The sequence below is a fragment of the Apteryx mantelli genome, chromosome 17, assembly GCF_036417845.1.
Source record: "Apteryx mantelli isolate bAptMan1 chromosome 17, bAptMan1.hap1, whole genome shotgun sequence".
Classification (NCBI taxonomy): Eukaryota; Metazoa; Chordata; class Aves; order Apterygiformes; family Apterygidae; genus Apteryx; species Apteryx mantelli.
Genome location: NC_089994.1, coordinates 6,031,358 through 6,048,632, shown reverse-complemented (window position 1 = coordinate 6,048,632; position 17,275 = coordinate 6,031,358). Strand labels below are relative to the sequence as shown.

The 17,275-nt window shown below is 54.6% G+C and overlaps 1 protein-coding gene across 3 annotated transcripts in view; it reads right to left on the bottom strand.

The window, feature by feature from the left end:
• Window positions 1-17,275, bottom strand: part of RBM19 (RNA binding motif protein 19) — a 93,319-nt gene that overhangs the window by 7,926 nt on the left and 68,118 nt on the right. For all 3 annotated transcript variants that reach the window (XM_067306996.1, XM_067306997.1, XM_067306998.1), the window contains exon 24: window positions 7,258-7,382. In XM_067306996.1, the coding sequence (XP_067163097.1) occupies window positions 7,291-7,382 (92 nt within the window). In that variant the 3' untranslated portion in view covers window positions 7,258-7,290. The remainder of the gene's footprint in view (window positions 1-7,257; window positions 7,383-17,275) is intronic.

Genomic DNA, 17,275 nt, shown 5'->3' with positions numbered 1-17,275 from the left:
TCCCCATCCCTGGCCCAAGGGCAGTAGTCCTCAGGAAGGTGGACACCCAGCGCAGTGGTGTCTTACACTAGCCAGGAGACACTCTCCAGACCTCTCCTGCTGGAGGCCAAAATAATTCCCACAGCACTTAGGACTGCAACATCTCTAGCGCTTCTGGTTCTCTCACCCACAGATTAAAGAGTGCAATAACCTGGCCAAGACCAGAAGCTTGAAACCAGGCCACTCATCCAAGGCTCCCTCTAGGGCGAGCAGGGAGAAATCAGCACATCCTGGACGCAATGTATCTCATCCTGAAGTTGACTCACAAAGCAGATCAGCATTGTATCCTAAAAGTGCCCAAATCTCTACACAGACCACAAGGCAGCGTAGGGGTGAGCGGTCACAGGGTGGCACCTGCACTGAAAGTGCAAGCAAGACAGAAGGTCACCATCAGTCGTGTGTTATGAAGACAACAGTGGCAGAGCAAGGAGATGGTTACCCGTGTCCCAAGTTCTCCGCAAGCACTCACTGAAGTGCCCTTGCTCCTCTGTAGTGCCCTATTTTGCTGATAACACACTTCCTTCTAATTTATACACACTGAGAAGTATCTCCTGCTACCACGTACGTCTCCACCGCTATCACTGAAGGCAGCCTCCATGACAGCTGTGCACTAAAGGATGACTGGATGATCAAGGAATCAACCGACAACCTGTTTGTTTGAACCAATAAACTGAAAGTTTACGCACATTCAATCACAGCTGAACCCAACGGGAACTGCACTGAGCTACTCCCAGGCTGACTCCAGGCAGGGAACATCCAACTCTGCTCCAGGTGCCTTCTGGTATGGCCAACTCCACAGCACACAGCATGGTGCAGCAAACCACCGTCACTCTGAGTCTGCTCTTCCTCACCACCTGAATGACACAAAGCTGACACACGGGGCCCATGCCTCATCTCCTGCCAGAGGTCCTTACAGATGGGGAAAGACCAAAGGAGAGACAAAATGTGAAGCACAGAATCACAGAATGGTTGAGGTTGGAAGGGACCTCTGGAGATAGTTTAGTCCAACCCCCCCGCTCAAGCAGGGTCACCTAGAGCACGTTGTCCAGGACCCTATGCAGGCGGCTTTTGAACATCTCCAAGGATGGAGATTTAAGCTCTTCCTGCATCCCTGGCAATGGGCTGGCAAACGGAGCACCACGCTCAATCGAGAGAAGCAGCCCGAGGAGTGCAATGGAAGAGGGTCTGAGCTGCATCTATCCCAGCCCTGACTGAAAGGGCTGCTTTTTGTCCCAGAGGTTTGCTTAGATACCCTACTGACATATTTTAAACAGTGTGAATAAATGCCCTTTTTGCTCAAGTGCCATGTGCCTCAGACTACAGCCTCTTACGCTGCTCCTGGTCTGCAGAAAGATCTGCAAATTGATGGGGCAGCTCCACTAACTTCAGCAGGAAGTCCTGCCCTCGTCTTCCAGACGGCCAAACTTTCACCTGCAATATTCAAAATATCGAAACCAAGTGTGTGGAGGTGGGAGAAAGCCTTACGCCAGCCTCCAGCACCCGCTTTCAGAAAGCTGAAGAAAAGGCTCAACGGAGCCCTCTTCCCTCCATCCCTCCATGTGACATCTGCAAACGGGGACGGGAAAAACTCAGGTCTGGACCCCAAACCACAGCCACAACTGGAGCTTGCTCTGCAGCCTGCACAAAATGGGGTCGACAGTTAATTTGTGGTTTTTCAACCGAATTAGCTGTCCCGCTTCCTCCCACTGTAACTGCTCTACATTTCCCTGCCTCCTGATGCACAACAGCGCCGGGTCCTCCGCTGACGTACAACGAAGCTTCGGCAAACGAGCTGCCAACCCCCAAAGCCACAAGTGGGTCAGTATAGTGGCCAGGGCTGGACCTCATCAGTGGCCCCACAGTCTAATTACAGTAGTTCTTATATTATTATTTATTAGAAATATAACTTTTACGAATAATTGTTACTGCCCGGGCTAACAGTAACTATTTTTACTCCTGAACAAAATAAGTGTATTAAGATAGTGTTCAGCTTGAGAAGTACTGCATAGGCTAGGGATCAAGGAGAGACTATTTCCCATGTTTAACTACATGGACAGCTAAAGAGTTTGCATTATTTTATCATTAGGATCATTTCAGACAAAAAAAAGGCAGTGGGGAGTGATGAATTTCATGAAGACCTACTTAGGCTTTCATCTGAATTCAAATTAATTAGTAGATATATGCCCATTCTCAGAAAATTCATGTCAAATGTGCTGTCATTTTAGGGGTGCAATATGTGGGATTCTTAATATATAACAAAGAAGTCGAGGCTTTGCTTGCAGAGTAGGAATTAAGTAAGTCAAACTGTACTCCAGAGCTGTGATCAGCACTTTCATAATTAATGTACATGCGTATATCTGCACACACATACACAGCCCCCCCAGCACACGTCAAATAGATTTCTTTGATACCAAATTGCCTGAAAAATTCACCAATGTCAAACTGCTCAACAAGATAAGTATCATTAAGGGAAAAAGAAAATCTTCATTATGTTTGAAGGTATGGAGAAAAAAAAAAACCCTCGTGAACATTTTCTAGCCTGTTTCCAGACAAGGAAATAACATGTTTTAAAACATATCAAAGGGTTAAATTAATTTTCATTAAAATTTAAATTTGAGAAGGCTCCCTCTCTTCTTCTCCTCTCCCTCCTCCCCCTTTGAACGTTTGACTGGCAACCATTTCATATTTCAATCTCGGCAGAACAAATTGAATTAGATGTTGAAACCAAACTCTGCTCTGTTCTCTAAAGCCTACATGCTCTGCTTGCGCTAATCCTTTTCGTCGCTGCTGCAGACCTCAGAGACGCTCAGCGAGAAATCTGCCCCGCCGCAAAAAGACAATGAGGGGAGGAAAAAAAAAACCCAGGAAAAAAAACCAGGAAAAACCAACCCCAACCTGGAACCCTGCAAAGCTTTGCTTAAACGGTCTGCTGTGTGACACACGCGCCTGCAAGGGACCCTGCCCGGCTCCTGCGTCCCCTGCTCAGTCCGTGCCGATCGTCAGCCGAATCGAACGCCGCGATTTGTTCCTTTTACCTTCTGGATGCTGAGCCATCTTTCTGGTCTGGTCTGATCTGTCTCCCTCCAGTCTTTTACCCACAACCATTTTTCCCATGAATCTCGGGAGGTTTTTCACCACCGCCGCCCTTTCGCGGTGCCATACGCTTCCCATCCTTCCGCGCCTTTCGCCATCTCATTTCCAATCCCCCTGCCTGAGCCAGTCGGCAACTCACCCACCAAGAACCGCGTCTTCGCCGTCTGCCCCGTTTTCCCGCTGTGAAAGCGCCGCGCGCTCCATGACCTCGGAGCCATTCTGGGACCAGCGGCGGGTCCCGCCATCGGCTGCCCCCCGCCGTGGCACAGATGGCAAAGGCAGCAGGGAGCAGCGGATGCATCAGGAGACGGGAAGGCCACTTATCAATGCCGAGCAAAAGAAGAAAAAAAGAGATCCCCCGCTTCCCGATGAGCTCATCGCCATTTTGATGTCCTGTCCCAGCTACCTGACACGCTGACACCCCCGTGGACAGCACTGCTCCAACACCCGTGCCTCAGTTTACCCACCTGTATAATGAACGCAAACATCCGCCTGCTGCGGGGCAGGGCTGATGCCCAAACATTGCGCTGGGGCTGCAATAAGGGACGAGCTTTGCTACGCTGCAGAGGTCTCGAGGGGGCACCCCCCAATTTTGGGGGTCTGTCCCTTCCGAAAAGCCAGGCTGAGTTTACGAGCCTCAAGCCAGCTTTTGATGAGCACTGGGCCCCTGCGGGAAAATCGGCTCGATTGCAAGAGCCAGGCTGGGGGGTAGGTCTGCAGGCACCAAAGCTGCAACGACGCTTTGGCAAACGGCCCAGGGACGGCTAAACCCCGGAGAGCCGGGACGGGCGGCAGCAGGGATGTGTCTGAAAGCCCCGGGCTTGCCTCAGTGCAAGCAACGCCACCTCTCCTCTCCCTCCTGCGCCGCTGCTTCCCCTCCCCGTGCCTTTCCTCCGGCTGACTTCTGAGAAGGTGTTAACAGCACGTACGTCTGGAGGCATCCTTAAATTAGAGCTGTTCCAAGGGAAAAAATGTTATCTCGAGGCCCCGGTACTTATTCCAGATGCACTGCGTGAAGCAGACAGTTATTTAACCCAACTCGGATTATTCCTGCGGTCACGTAACCACCTTCCCTTTTATCAGAAGAGCCCCGGTGCTGTGCATGCTTCCGTCACTTACGGCAGCCCGGGAAGGCAGGCGCATTAGGAAGGTTATTGGTCGGCTCTAGGCCCAGACGCGCTCGCTATTCAGGAGGCCAGCAGTGTTGTGGGTTTAACAAAAGTCCAATAATAAGCAAGGTTATGAGCATCCCACTGCTAGGCGTATTGGGTACCGCCTTGCAACAACAGGCAGATATTGCGGGGAGGAAAACAGCCTCTCCGGCAGTAATACGGCTCGCGCACACAAACACACGCCATGGAGCACCGGGCGATTTCCTGCTGGTGGCACGGAGGACGGCTCAGATTTCCCCCCTTCCCAGGGACAGCCCAGCGTCCCTTTGGGAGCGCTCGGAGTGGCAGCGCACGCAATAACACCTCCCCTTATAAACAGCAGGTTTAGAGGCAGAAACCTTTCCTGAGCTGCCCCCTAAATGGAGCCAAACTCCGGGTGCCCTTCCCAAAGGCATCCTGGGGCCCATGTTCCATTTTGAAGAGCTTTAGGAACCTACGTCATTTATGTGGCTATAAAAATTGGAGTCAGAACATGTCAAATTCGTTCCTTGTCAGTGCTGAGAAAACAATACAGTCCTGCTGGAGGAAGCAACGCAATAACTCTCCCTCCAGCCTGTAGGATTTGTCAACCCAACATCCTGAATCACCTCCCGGCGGGCAACAGGCCAGCGGGGTACCCTTACCTCTCTTCCCCTACACGAGTTTCTCTGCACAGGACGGCAGGGTTTCCACCCCATTGGAAAGCACCAGCTATTCTGCCCACCAGCAAGAAAGACGAGCGCGCAGCGAGCAGACGCATAAACAGATTGAAATGGGGAGCAGAGGGAGGTCTGGACTATCCCTATGTTCCCTTCCTTTTCCTTTTGGAGGAAGTGCCTAATTAAAATCAATCAAAAAAACCACAGAAGCTAAGATTCTTCCTCCCAAAAGGGGTGAGCAGGGCTGAGTCTGAAGCCCAGCAGAACGGCAGGCTGGACGGATGCCAGCCTCACAGCCACGGGGTAGGGAAGGACGAGGCAGACGAGCCGGCTCTGCTGGCCTGGCCCTCGCACAAGAGCGTGAAGCGGCACGGGTGCACGCACGGTGCTGCCACGGCTCTTCCTTCCTTGCAAGCCCCAGGAATCCACCAGCTACAAAGCAAATCCAGGACAGTAGTGAATGTTTTGAGGGGGTGGGGAGGGTTAAGAAATAGGGCGCATGTGCCTGTTTACTCTCCAAGCTTCCGGCTAACAGCAGTTTGAGGACATCCCAAGTCAGCAATTCCATCTGGACTACAGTGTTTTAATAGCCACTGATGGGCTTGTTCTTCATGAACTTGTCTAGTCTCTTTTGAATCCATGCAGGATTTGCTAGGAGGTCTCAGGATGAGGTGGAAGGGTAGCTAAACTGTACGCTGTTTGACTGCAGGAGAGCTATTTAGGCCTGGCTCCCTCTTGCCGATCTGTGTCATCTCTGGCTCTCTAGCCTCAAGTGATGCAACTAAAAGAAGACATGTGCCAAGAAGGAGCAATGCCAATCGGTACTTGAGACAGCACGAAGCAGATACTGTAAGTAGCTTAACCAATCAAAGGGAGAAAGTAGTGCAATTGCTGGAGTCCTATTACATTTCACTCGGGCCTCTGTGCCTTCTGTTTTGGTTTATCATATCTCCTTGACTTATTTTTCTTTTGAAAGTTTTCTCCCAACGGGATTGACAAGTTTTCCTCTCTGCCAAATGAGCACATCTCGCTAGCAGAGAGCACAACGCTCCCCTTCACGCTGCCCTCCCAGGTTACCCAGCCACGGGGAAGTCAGTCCTGCTGCTGGACAAGGCGGATGTCTCTCCTCCACGGTGCCTTTGGCCTCTCTGTCAAGGTCCAAACTGGACCTCGTTGTGGCTTACTCTGCCACCAGCACCTTCCCTGCAGGTGTTGACAACTTCATTCTGGCCGACTGAGCAGAAATAACTGCGACCCAGATGAAACCTCCATCAAGAGATGCCTGGCTGCTCCAAACCTAGCATCAAAGGACATCTGGCCTGCACTTGCCAGTCCCTGAGCTTGCTGAGCTCTTCGAACAGCAATAACGGAACTACACTGCTTTTTGAGCAGGTGGTGGAAGAAAAACCCAGGTGTGCCCAAAAGCCCAGTGGCCAGCCAGTTCCCACAAGCATCCAGCCAGCATCCAAGTGACCCTGGGGCGAATGGTCCCCTTGCAGTGAGCCACGGAGGTCGCCAATGGTGGCCGGGGAAAGACATTTGTCAAACTGTCCATTTTGTGGCAGCAGCTGCAGGTTGGTCTCTAGACAGGCTCTTTTTTGGCAGCCCATCAGTTCTCCCATAAACAGAGCGAGGGACAATTTGCGATCTGACAGCTCTGCTGGCTTTCCTTGTGGGAAGGAAGAGAGGCTGAGGAGCACATAACAACACAAGCAGTGCATGCACTCGCTTCAATTTGGAGCCTAAATGGCAGAACTGAGCACGATTCTGAGCCGTATCCCCTGAGACCACGGCAAAAAGTCTGCCGGGATGAAGGTGAAGACAGGCAGGGGGGTGGGATCCCCACTCAGGGGCTGGCCAGCCTTGGCAACAACACCAACAGGTACCAGGACCTGGGAACTCCTCATCCCTCTGACCTGCTCGGAGCTTTCACAGCACGTCTGCTCCATCCCAGGCACTTAACACCCAGTGTTTCCCCAGCTGAGGGCTCCGGGAGCTGTTGCCATATGTAACGGAAGCTGGTCCTCCTCCTGTGCAGGGCCTCAAGGTTGTGCAGCTCACCAAAGTGTCGCCCATTTCTGAACTGCTGCCAAGTAGCTCTCTCATCAGCACCAGGCCTGTACTGATGTGCTTGCCTCGATCCCCGCAGTTACATATTTACACCTTCCTTGGGCTGTATGCCCATGCCATGCATGTCCCAAGAGCTTCGTTCTCCTCCGGTGTCACCCAGTGTTGCCAACCTTGACACAGCCCAGTACATTTCTGCATGTAGGGCTAGTTCTTTCTGCCACTGTCCCCAGTGCCCAGGTACTCACCTCTCCGGATGCCTGGCAGCTGCTGAAGACCAGCTAGTCGTTCCCATCTTTGATGTTTTCCTCCTCTTCCAGATGCTCCATGATTTCATCCAAAACCTCCGATCGTTTTTTCTTCTTTGGGGAATCTGTCCAGGCCCAGATGGTAGAGAAGGCGATGTGGGAGAAAAAGAAAGGCAACAATTACAAGCCAGGCCTTGCAGCACACCACTGGCAAGGAGATACCCCAGCCCAAAGCCACATGGGATCTATCTGTGCTGGGCAGAGCCTTTTATTCCTAGCAGAGGAATATTCCTTAGTAGGGGAAATTCCTGCTGCTTCCTGCCTCTCTGCTTGAAGCCATTGACCTTGCAGCAAAACTACCGCCAACACGCTCTGTTTGTAGGCTGCATCTTAGGTGAAGTTACCGAGAAGACCACCCCAGCACTATGATGTTGGATAGAGACTGGGAGCAGCAGAAGTCCAGGCACAGCCTGTTCCAGCCTCCTCCCGTACACGGGTGTCGCCTGCAACGGGGAGAGAACAGGGCAGCAGCGTGGTGGAGCTGGAGGTGGCTGTCCCTGGCTGTCACAGCACTGAGGACAGCCAAGCAGGCCCGCGGAGGGGATCTGCGCAGCCGGACACATCCCTCCCCTCGGAATCTGTGCAAGAGGAGCTGGGATTGCATGTGGTTCTCCTTCCTGGGGAGACAGGGGTGTTTGAGAGACGGGAGGTAGGGGGAAACAAGAGCATGTCGGGAGAGAAAGTGAGAAGGCAACGGATGCCTTCCTCACCAGATGAGGAGACGGGGAGAGAAGGGACTGACTCGTCAAGCCCTGGAGCAGCTCCAGGCCCCACGCGGCTGCTGCCAGCCTGTCTCCTCATCAGCTCCATCTCCAGCCCTCCTCATCCCTTTCCCGGTTAAAGCCTCTCAACTATCATTTCCTTCTTCACAATAAGCAGGCTCTGGCAGAGCACAACAGCCTCTGGAAATTGGATTTGCAGGGAGGTAACTGGAGCTGTGGCGGCAGCAGTAGGTGGAAACGCAAAGGGCAGATGTGGGAAAGCATCAATTATGGGCCGGTCACCTTCTGGCCAGCATCGGCAGTGGGACTCGGCCACGGAGAGCAGCTTCGTTCCCAGCTCTAAGGCTTTGCTGGGAAGCAAACCGTCATGCCGTGCGCACAGGCTTGTCTTTAAACCCCTCGGTGATGCCAGCCCATCCCATCCACCCCAACTTGCCGATCACGTGTCAAGGAGAGGTCACAGGACCTAACTAGACACAAGGCTGGGTTCAGCAAGGCTCGTGGCAGGTCACAGACCCATCCCACAGGGTTGCGGAGACACACAACGATCTCCAGACCCTGTGGCTCGGCCCGTATCTCCCACATCGGGTGAGAAACCCTGGGGCTGTCTCACCCCTCAGTCCTCCACGCTGCCACCAGTGAGCCGACCCCCATAGTGCCTGAGGACCTGTTCTCCTTGCTCGTTCCCATGCCGCTGGCCGGCAGCACTGTCCCCCATGACCCTGCCAGCGTCTGCAGGCTGCGGCTGGCCATGAAAGCCGCACGGAGCTTTCCAGGCACGGTCCGATCCGCTTCGGACACACGGCCCCGCACGCTCCCAGGCCCCCGGGTACCGATGCCCACAGGGGTGTCATGGGACACAAAGCGCCAGGACAAAACTTGCACCCTCGAGCGAGCGTCCGAACCCCCACCATTAGCACCTGATCGAGGTGACAACTAAGCCGCTCGGCCCATGCGCTGACGCCGAGGGGAAAATCGGTGCCGCCTCGTCCCCGCCGGGTGCGGAACGCCCCGCGGGCAGGAGCCAGCCGGCAGCCCCTCTCCCCCCGCTCGCCCCCACCCAGCAGCTCTCGCTCCCGCGAAGCACATGGCGAACAGCTGTTGAAATCCCGCTTTCAGACATCAAAAGCCTCGCTGGGTTTCTCAAACAAACAAACATACCAGAGGACTGAAGAAAAGGTGTAAAATAAATAAATGGAACAAGCTGTGCATTTTCTTTTAGTATTACAGCTGCTGCGGGAGATAAACAACAAGTAAATGTCACAAAACATCAATACAGAAGAAATTAACCTGACAAAAGCTCGCATCCCCCCTCCTCTGCCTCTCCCCCCACCTCCAAACAATTTTGCATTTCTAGAGTTCCCATCTAATGATTTTATTTTTCAATTAATTCCTTGACAGAATGCCAGGATCCGGCTCCCTCCTCTCCCGAGCGCGGCGGTGGCAGCGGCGGCAGGGGAGACAGGGGTGCCGAGCCCGCGTATCCACCTCGCGGCTCCAACCCGGAGCCGACCCTCGGCGGGCGGCGGAAAGCTGCAGGGTCCCATCAGGAGAGGAGGAAGCCTGAAGCGTTAAAGCAAGGGGCCCAGCGGTCGCTCTTTGCGGCTCCGGTGGCGGAAGGAGCAAGGGACGATGGAAAACGCGGGGAAGCGCAAGCTCCGCAGTCAGCCGTCCCCTTTACTCTGCCCGCCGTGCCCAGCTCCGGCACTGGCTCCCCACACCTCCTGCTCCCCGTGGCTGTCCCCGCATGAATATTCAGGAATTAGAAATGGCATCAATCGCGGTCTTAATTTCCAAATTCTTTGCAGATATAGTTTTCCCCTCTCCATCTGCCAGACCCTTGTGGAGATCCCTGCGATGATCAGGGCTCTGTGCAGAGGAGAAGCTGCGTATGTGCGCACACATATGATTAGGGTTATATTTTAGACTGCTGCAAAACAGGACCCGACCTGTTTGACAGGAGGGGACTTTGGCCACCGAGCAGCAGAAGCTGTGCTTGGGGCAGCCGGGATCTGGGGCATTGCAAACGGAAAGGAAACTCCAACGCAACTGAAAGGCAAACGCAAACTGAAGATGCAATCTGAAAGCAAACACCGAGATGCCCCCAGCACCACCGCTGAGGACGGCGGCTCACCTTCGTGGCCGTGAGCCGGACACGGCGGCACGTGGGGGGCCACAATTGCAGCGACCCCCCTGGATGGCTTCTCGTGCCCCCCAGTGCTCGGCTCTCGCAGGCCTCCTAACGCTACGGCCGGACCCCAGGAGAGGCCACCCGGCTTGCCCGGCCCGGCAGCGCGGTGCGCCGGGACCCAGGAGTCCTGCAGCGCCTGCAGCCCTGCGCGTTGGGGGTCTGCAGGGCTCCGCTCCATCGCGCTCCGGGCCAAGCGGATTTATTGGGAGCACACGTGAACGGGAGGAGGTTTGACTCGAGATTTGGGATTTCCGATACGAAACAAATAAAGGTAGTATCAGCCACAGAAGCGCCCCTCTCCCCAGTACCCCCCAGCACACGCTTACACCCCAATTCGCGCTCAGCCCCCTCCAACGCGACGCAGAGAGGAGCTCGGTGCCCTCCCAGCGACGGCGGCACCCAAATCCCCGAGACGCCGAGGTGGAGCCGTCCCTTCTCCCCGCATCGCCGCTCCGAGCCCGGCCCCGCTCCCCGGAGCGCCCAGCTCCCGTGGCAGCTTGGGCACAGCCCTGCACGACGGGGCAAAGAAATACTAAAAACCTTGGCGGGCTGCACCTCATTCCCAGCGCAAACAGGCCCCCAGTATTGGGTCTAGCGATTCCCGGCTCGGCTCAGGCGCGGAGCTGGCCGGGAGCACAGCGAGCGGCCACGCGGCTTCCTAACAAGGAGGGAAAAAAGCAGGGGGAGGGGAAGGGAATCGGTTCGACTTCCGTTGTGCCGCTCCAAGCTGGTTAAGGTTTGCCCGCTAACGATCCCATTTGCTTCCTTTAAACAATAGCCAAAGCCGGCGGGGGTGGGCCGAGCGGGGGATTACCACGGGATTATAACGTGGCAGGGTTGCGGATGCCACGCTAATCCTGCAGGGTTTTACTCTCCAGCTATGGCATGTGTTTGCATTAGTTACAGATGCTCTCTAAAAAAAAAGAAAAAAAAATTAAAAAAAAGGAAGAAAGAAGAAAATAAGAAATACAAAGAGAGCCAAAACGGGTAGAAGGGGAGGATGAGAGCGACGGCCCCGTCACGCAGCCGAAAGGCAAAAGGAGCGCTTTGAGGGGGGGCCGCGCAAAGCAGGAGCAGTCTAGAGAAGCTTCTGGGGACCAGGCAGGAGGAGAAGACCCTTCCCGCAGGACCTGGCCACGTCGGCTCCGACTCCGGCATTCCCAGGAGCGGCGGGTCGAGGGCAGCCCGACCCTTCGCAGCCCCAGAGCCAGCCACAGCCCAGGCTCTCCCCACCGAGGGCATCGCTCGGCTCCGCCGCGGCCGGGTCGCGCCGGGGTGCTGGTGAGGCTCCCTCTTAAACTACGTGAAGAAATAAAAGGAGGCGACGGCACCGCACAGTGGCGTCGCTCCACCGGTGCGGACTGATGACGGCAAGAGCTCCTCTCCCCCCGGCCAGACTGCTCTGCCTCCGACCGCGGCCAGCAGCGGCTGCGCGGGAGAGGACAAGAAACGGGTCAAGTATGGAGCACTCCTTCCCCCGGCAAATCCTCCCGGCTTCCAGCAAGCGACTATAAATAACCAGTGGGCTCCTCGTCTCGCCGGAGCAAGCCGCAGTGGGGCTCCTCTGATTTACGCCAGCCCCGCAGCCTTCTGCTGAGCCAGAGGGTCTCGTTAGAAACGTTTCTGCTTCGCTGCCCTCTCCCGTCTCGCTCCCTCCCCGAGGCTCTTACGACTGAAACGTGAAATAGGTCCCCGGCCAGGCCCCCCCTCCCCGACCCAGCTCACGCGGCTGCATCTATCCGCACGCCCGCCGCCCTTCCCGAAGCCTCCGCTCGCCCCGTCCTTCCAATAAAAAAAAGTCATTCTTTCCCCTTCCCGAGCCTAGTGCAAAATTCCCCATCTGTCAATTTAATTCTTTGATCGATGGGAAAGAGCAGGAAAAACGGCCCAGCACAGCTGGCTTCCCAAGTTAGCCCTGGTAGGATATCGCCAGCCCCGCTGGTGACAGCTGAGTGAAATGTTTGTGAAGCGCAGAGAACACAAGTCAATAGTAATTTAGCCGGATTGGGAGCAAGTACCTTCTCTGCACGGACTGCAAGCTCCCGGGAGAGAGGGAGCGCGCACATGCTGAGGGTAGCGCCGGCTCGCTCGGAAACGCTTCCCAAACACGGCTTGCCGGGCTGGGAGGAGACCGAGCTCAGGGGCTGCACCTGCAGCGCTCGCCCCGCGGCGAGAGTGCCGTGAAGGCAAAAAAAAAAAAAAAAAAAAGACGAGGAGGTTTTATTCACCTACGCTGGGTACAGGGCGGTTACGGATCGCGGGAAGGCAGGAGGATCGCAGGTTTGCAGGGGGGCGCCGCAGGAGACCCCAAACCTCCCCCCCGCGAGCGGGGCGCACACGCAGCCCTGCCCCTTGCCCCAGGGCCGGCCGCTTCCGCCGCAGGGCGTTGGGAGCCCCTCGTCTCTAGTTATCAGCCTCTCGGGAGCAGCAGAGCCAACGTCTTGTCCCTGCTGGCTCCGAAGACATCCGTGATCCCTGCTTCCCGAGGGGAGGCTCTTGGGGATCACCCCCCAAAAGCAGGGCACAGAGACAGGCCGCTGGTGGCAGACACCTGGGGGAAGGACACATCCAGCCCCCGCTGCCCTGATGTAGCCTGCTCGCCACAATCCTGCTGTGCCGAAGAGGCCGGTCTAGTGGCCCCCAAAGCCAACCATCAACCAGCAGTGCTGTGGCTTCTCCTTATCGCTCCCCAGCTGCCCTTCTCCTAACTGCCTCCCTGCCTGGGGCTTAAGTCCTTAAGCAAAAAAGTTTCTATCCTTTACAACTTTTTTTTCTTTTCACCCTCTTGACCATTACACTAGATAGTCTCTCCCTCCGCAGCAGTATCAAAACCTCTCTTGAAACCTGCAAAGCTCTCGGCCTCTCCAGCTACCTTGTGGCAGTGGGTTCCACGGATTAACAACGCGCTGCGGGGAGCACTTCAAACTCAAGAAAAGAAAGTGTTTTTGCTCATGCAACACCCTCTTGTCTCTGGATGAAAAGGAAGTACACTCAGAAGTGAGAAGAGGACTTAATCCTTTACACACTGCGTGCTTACACTGTTGTCTCCAGGCCCAGTGTGTTATGACGGTCACAACGATCAGGACTGGACTGTGGTCTTACTTCTCCCGATAGCATTAGTGAAACCATTTCTGGTAGACTGTGGCCACTTCTGGGGTCCCCACTTTCTCTTGGAACATTACAAAGATTCAGAACAAGCCTTAAAAGTGACCTGAAAAATACATAAAATGGGAATGAAGCCTATTCCATTTTATTGCATCTATTAGGCCTATCGAAAAGATGGCTCAGAAGTGGCTTGATTGCTACGACAAATGCTTGCAAGGAGAAAAGATTTAGGAGATTAGACTTCTCTTTAACCTAACAAATAACAGCAAAGTGAGACCTGAGAGCTGGAAGCCAAATCTATATAAATGATGCCTAGAAATAAGGTGTATAATTGTACCAGAGAAAAAGTCAGTAACGGGACTTGAAAGATTCTCTGTCTCTCACGGCCCAAATCTAGACTTTCAGAAAGTATTTTATTGCAAAGACCAAAATTACTGGCCTGTAATCACCCTGCTGGGTGAGAGGTTTTGGCCTGCACTACTCAAAACACCAGCCTGAATGATCAAGATGGTTCTTTCAAACCTGGAGATGCTGGAATCTGCTGTGATGGTAGTGAGACCTGTACAATGAGACAGAGCAGGATGAGTTCATTGCTCGTTCAAGTCAAACTTGTAATCAAGCCAATGGAAATAAAGGCCAACGTGTCATCTCATTGGACATGGGTGATAACAACCCCCAAGGCCTTACTGCAAACTTCTCGCCCTCTCCATTAGCACTCTTTAGCCTCTCCTACGCAGAGATCCATTGTCTACTAATTCTGGAAACACCTGTGTATCACTCTTGTGCCCACGACAAACCAAAAACTGCTTAGAAAAAAGAAAACAGAAGAAGAGAAAGAAGGAGCTTTTCAAAATTCCTAAATTCCAATTACATAAAACTTGGAAGAAACATGTCCCGAAATCCCCATAAGATGAGGAATATCAGAGCTGTTTGTCCTGCTTTGACGCCTTCACCTTCTTCTGGTATGTGCAGAAAACTCTTCTCGGCATGTTTCCTGGTTGCTTTTATTTCTGTGGAATAACTAGGAAGAGAGCCAGGAGCAGCAGCAGAGCCCATATGTCACCCAGTATTGATGGCACGGCCCTGCCAGCGCGGCTTGATATAAACGCGCGACACTGTTACAGCAAGCCTGCGCCTCACACAACCACCGTCTCCAAACGGCACAGGTGCCTTGTGGTGCTGGAGGGCTCCAGACCCAGAAGAGACTTTGGGCAGGGAAAAAAAAAGTGTCTTGTGGGATGGCAATGCACCACTGGAAAGAAATTTGGGGCAGGAAAGGGGAAATAAGCTGAGTTGGATGGCAGGATAAAACTGCTTTTGAAGGCATCTGTCTCCAAGTTCTGCTTCTCAGACACGGACCGTTTGGCTCAGCTTGGGTAGCAAAGCAAGGCGAACAGAGCAGTGGCTTTTTGTTTTCAAAGAGCAATTGAAAGATGGGTGGCACCAGGAATCTTTGTCTTGACTCAATGTTTCCTCTGGGTTTCCTGGAGCCTTGAAGACCCCAAATAATCTTCTCTCCCTCCCTCTCCACCATTTTCAGATGGATCCCCTCCCACCTGGAGATCACTGACCATATGGACCTGGCCACTGCAGCCCACAAAAACGTAGGAAGAACCTCACAAGTTGCCACACAGAGGTGGGTGAGGAAACTCACAGGGACATCCACAAAGAAGTCACTGCTCTCTCCATCGAGTGCCCAAAGGATTGAAGACCACCTCTTCCCTGCAAGCAGCCCTGGATCCCCAGGAGATGTGTCAGGCCTGGGATCTGCCCCTGACCTGCCTGTAAGGATCTGAGGAGATCACGGCCATGTGTTGGGAAGGGCTCTGGCTCCCACCAGCAAAAGCAATAGCCAAACCCCAGTGTCCCAGGTGAGATGTAGGCACACCAAACCTACCACCCTGCTTTAAACAACAGAGAAGGAAACACCTGAGGGAGCAGCCGAATACCAAGCCATTTTCCTTCTGCCTGAGACACCAGCAAGAGAAGATATTTAAGTGTATTTTTGCATCAGATTGTTTCCGCCCCATCATGCCTCCTCCGTGAATTCACAGGCGCCATGGCTTGAGGCAGGACCGAAAGCATCTCTCTGCCACCAACTTGCTGTCGGAGCCGTGTCCAGGAGAGCGGTGGCAGCCGGAAACTAGCTCCCTTTCCTCCGCTTCCCTCGTCCTCCTGCTCTGGCGAGTCTGGCCTCGGCTTGGCCGGACAGGAGGGCTCACTTCCAGCAAGGAATGGGGAAGAGGGAGGTTTGGCATAAAAGGACAGCAGAAACTGGGACCTGGGCAAGCAAAAGGAAAGAAAAAGCTCTCCCCTCCCCTGGCAAAGCTTTCCCCTCCCTAGTTACCTTGCTGCTCTCCGGAGCGCTTTCAACGGCAGAGTAAGTGTCTACTGCCTTGCCCGAAGCACGTTCCCGGGGTCTCGGGAGACCGAAAGAAAACGCAGCTCTGATCTCCGTGGCCCAGAGCATGAACCCGGCAAGCGTGAAGCCCAGTACGAGCTGCCCTGCAGGCGAGGTAAACACGCACCCCACTGGGACGGCAAAGAAAACCCTGCCCGTCCTTTGGAAAGCGCCAAGGCGGGAGGGGGGAAGCGACCAAGCGGACGGCAAAGGAGGAGGAGAGAGCCGAGCCCGGTGCCGGCGGAGGCAGCTGGGGCCTGGGCAGAGCGCGGCAGGTTCAGGTGGCGGCTGGCCGGCCGCGGCGCGCGTGCCCCCGAGTGGGAGCGCTCGTGACCGGCAGCAGATGGAAAGGGCTCTGCTCGGCGCCTCGCCAGCAGCTCGGCCCGGCCCCGCAGGCCGCACGGCGCGGGGATCTCAGAGCTGCTCCTGAGCCTTGCAGGGACAGGAGGAGAGGGGAGGGAAACAGGGATCGACAGGAAAAAGCAAGCTTGGTTTCTAGCTTACAGAATCCAGTCTCCATCATCAGTGAAATGAGATGGGCGGTCTCAGCCCAGCTGCTTAGGTAGGTTAAAGGGAAGGCGGAGGATTCAAGGCAGGGCTGCAATGCTTTACCAGCTTTGTGCCTATCCTTTCCATCCTGGGCTCCACTCCGGAAAATCAGCCTCCAGCTAAGAGGGGGAGGAAGCGCGAAGGAAAACGCAGAGGAGCATCCCCAGGGTGGCTGGCAGGAGAGAGCGAGCTGCAGCCTCTCTCTCTTTATTGCCATCACTATCATTTTCCATGCAACCACAGCAACTGGGACAGGACCCAGGTCCCACTCTTCTCAGCGCTCCTGGGCACTGCTTTCAGAAATCCCGTGGCAACCCTGCCGTGAAATCAGGAGAGGGAACCCCGTAAACTGGCACCCAAAGAAATAAAATCCCATCTGCCAAACTCCAGCTTGCAAACACGGCATAGCCAGGCTAAGCCCTCTTGATATACCCTCCCCGCTTTCAGGCATGGCCCAGCTCTCCATGCCCGCTCCGTGTGCCCCAGACAGGCTTTGTCATGGAGATCCAGCCCTGGCGGACCCCCTTCTGCAGCAGGATTAGCCACCAGCAGTATTACAGCGCGAGAGGGAGCGGGAACGCGTGTGTGCACAAGATAGGGTTGAAGTCATTGGATATTATTTCTCTCTCCCTCTCTCTCTCCCTCCTTGAGATGGGTTGGAGACTAGAAATGACTGCCTTCTTCAATCATATTTTCAGTCCCTAAAGATGGGGAGTGATAACCTCTCTCCTGTTTTTTCAGCCAAGAGCCTGGAGCCACCTCAGCTTTAAAGCGGTATTCCTCACGGGATATAAAAACACTGTTCCTGCAGGTCTCCACGAGTGCCCACCTCCGTGAGGAAGACCTTCGACAAGAGCACTGGAGCAAATGCAGGGAGAAATCAAGACAGAGGCTGAGCCTGGGGGAGACGTGGGGGCGGCAGAGCTCGCAGGCAGCAGCCAGCATCTGCTGCAAGTCTGCAACAATCGTAAAGCCGAGACCGTTTCCCCT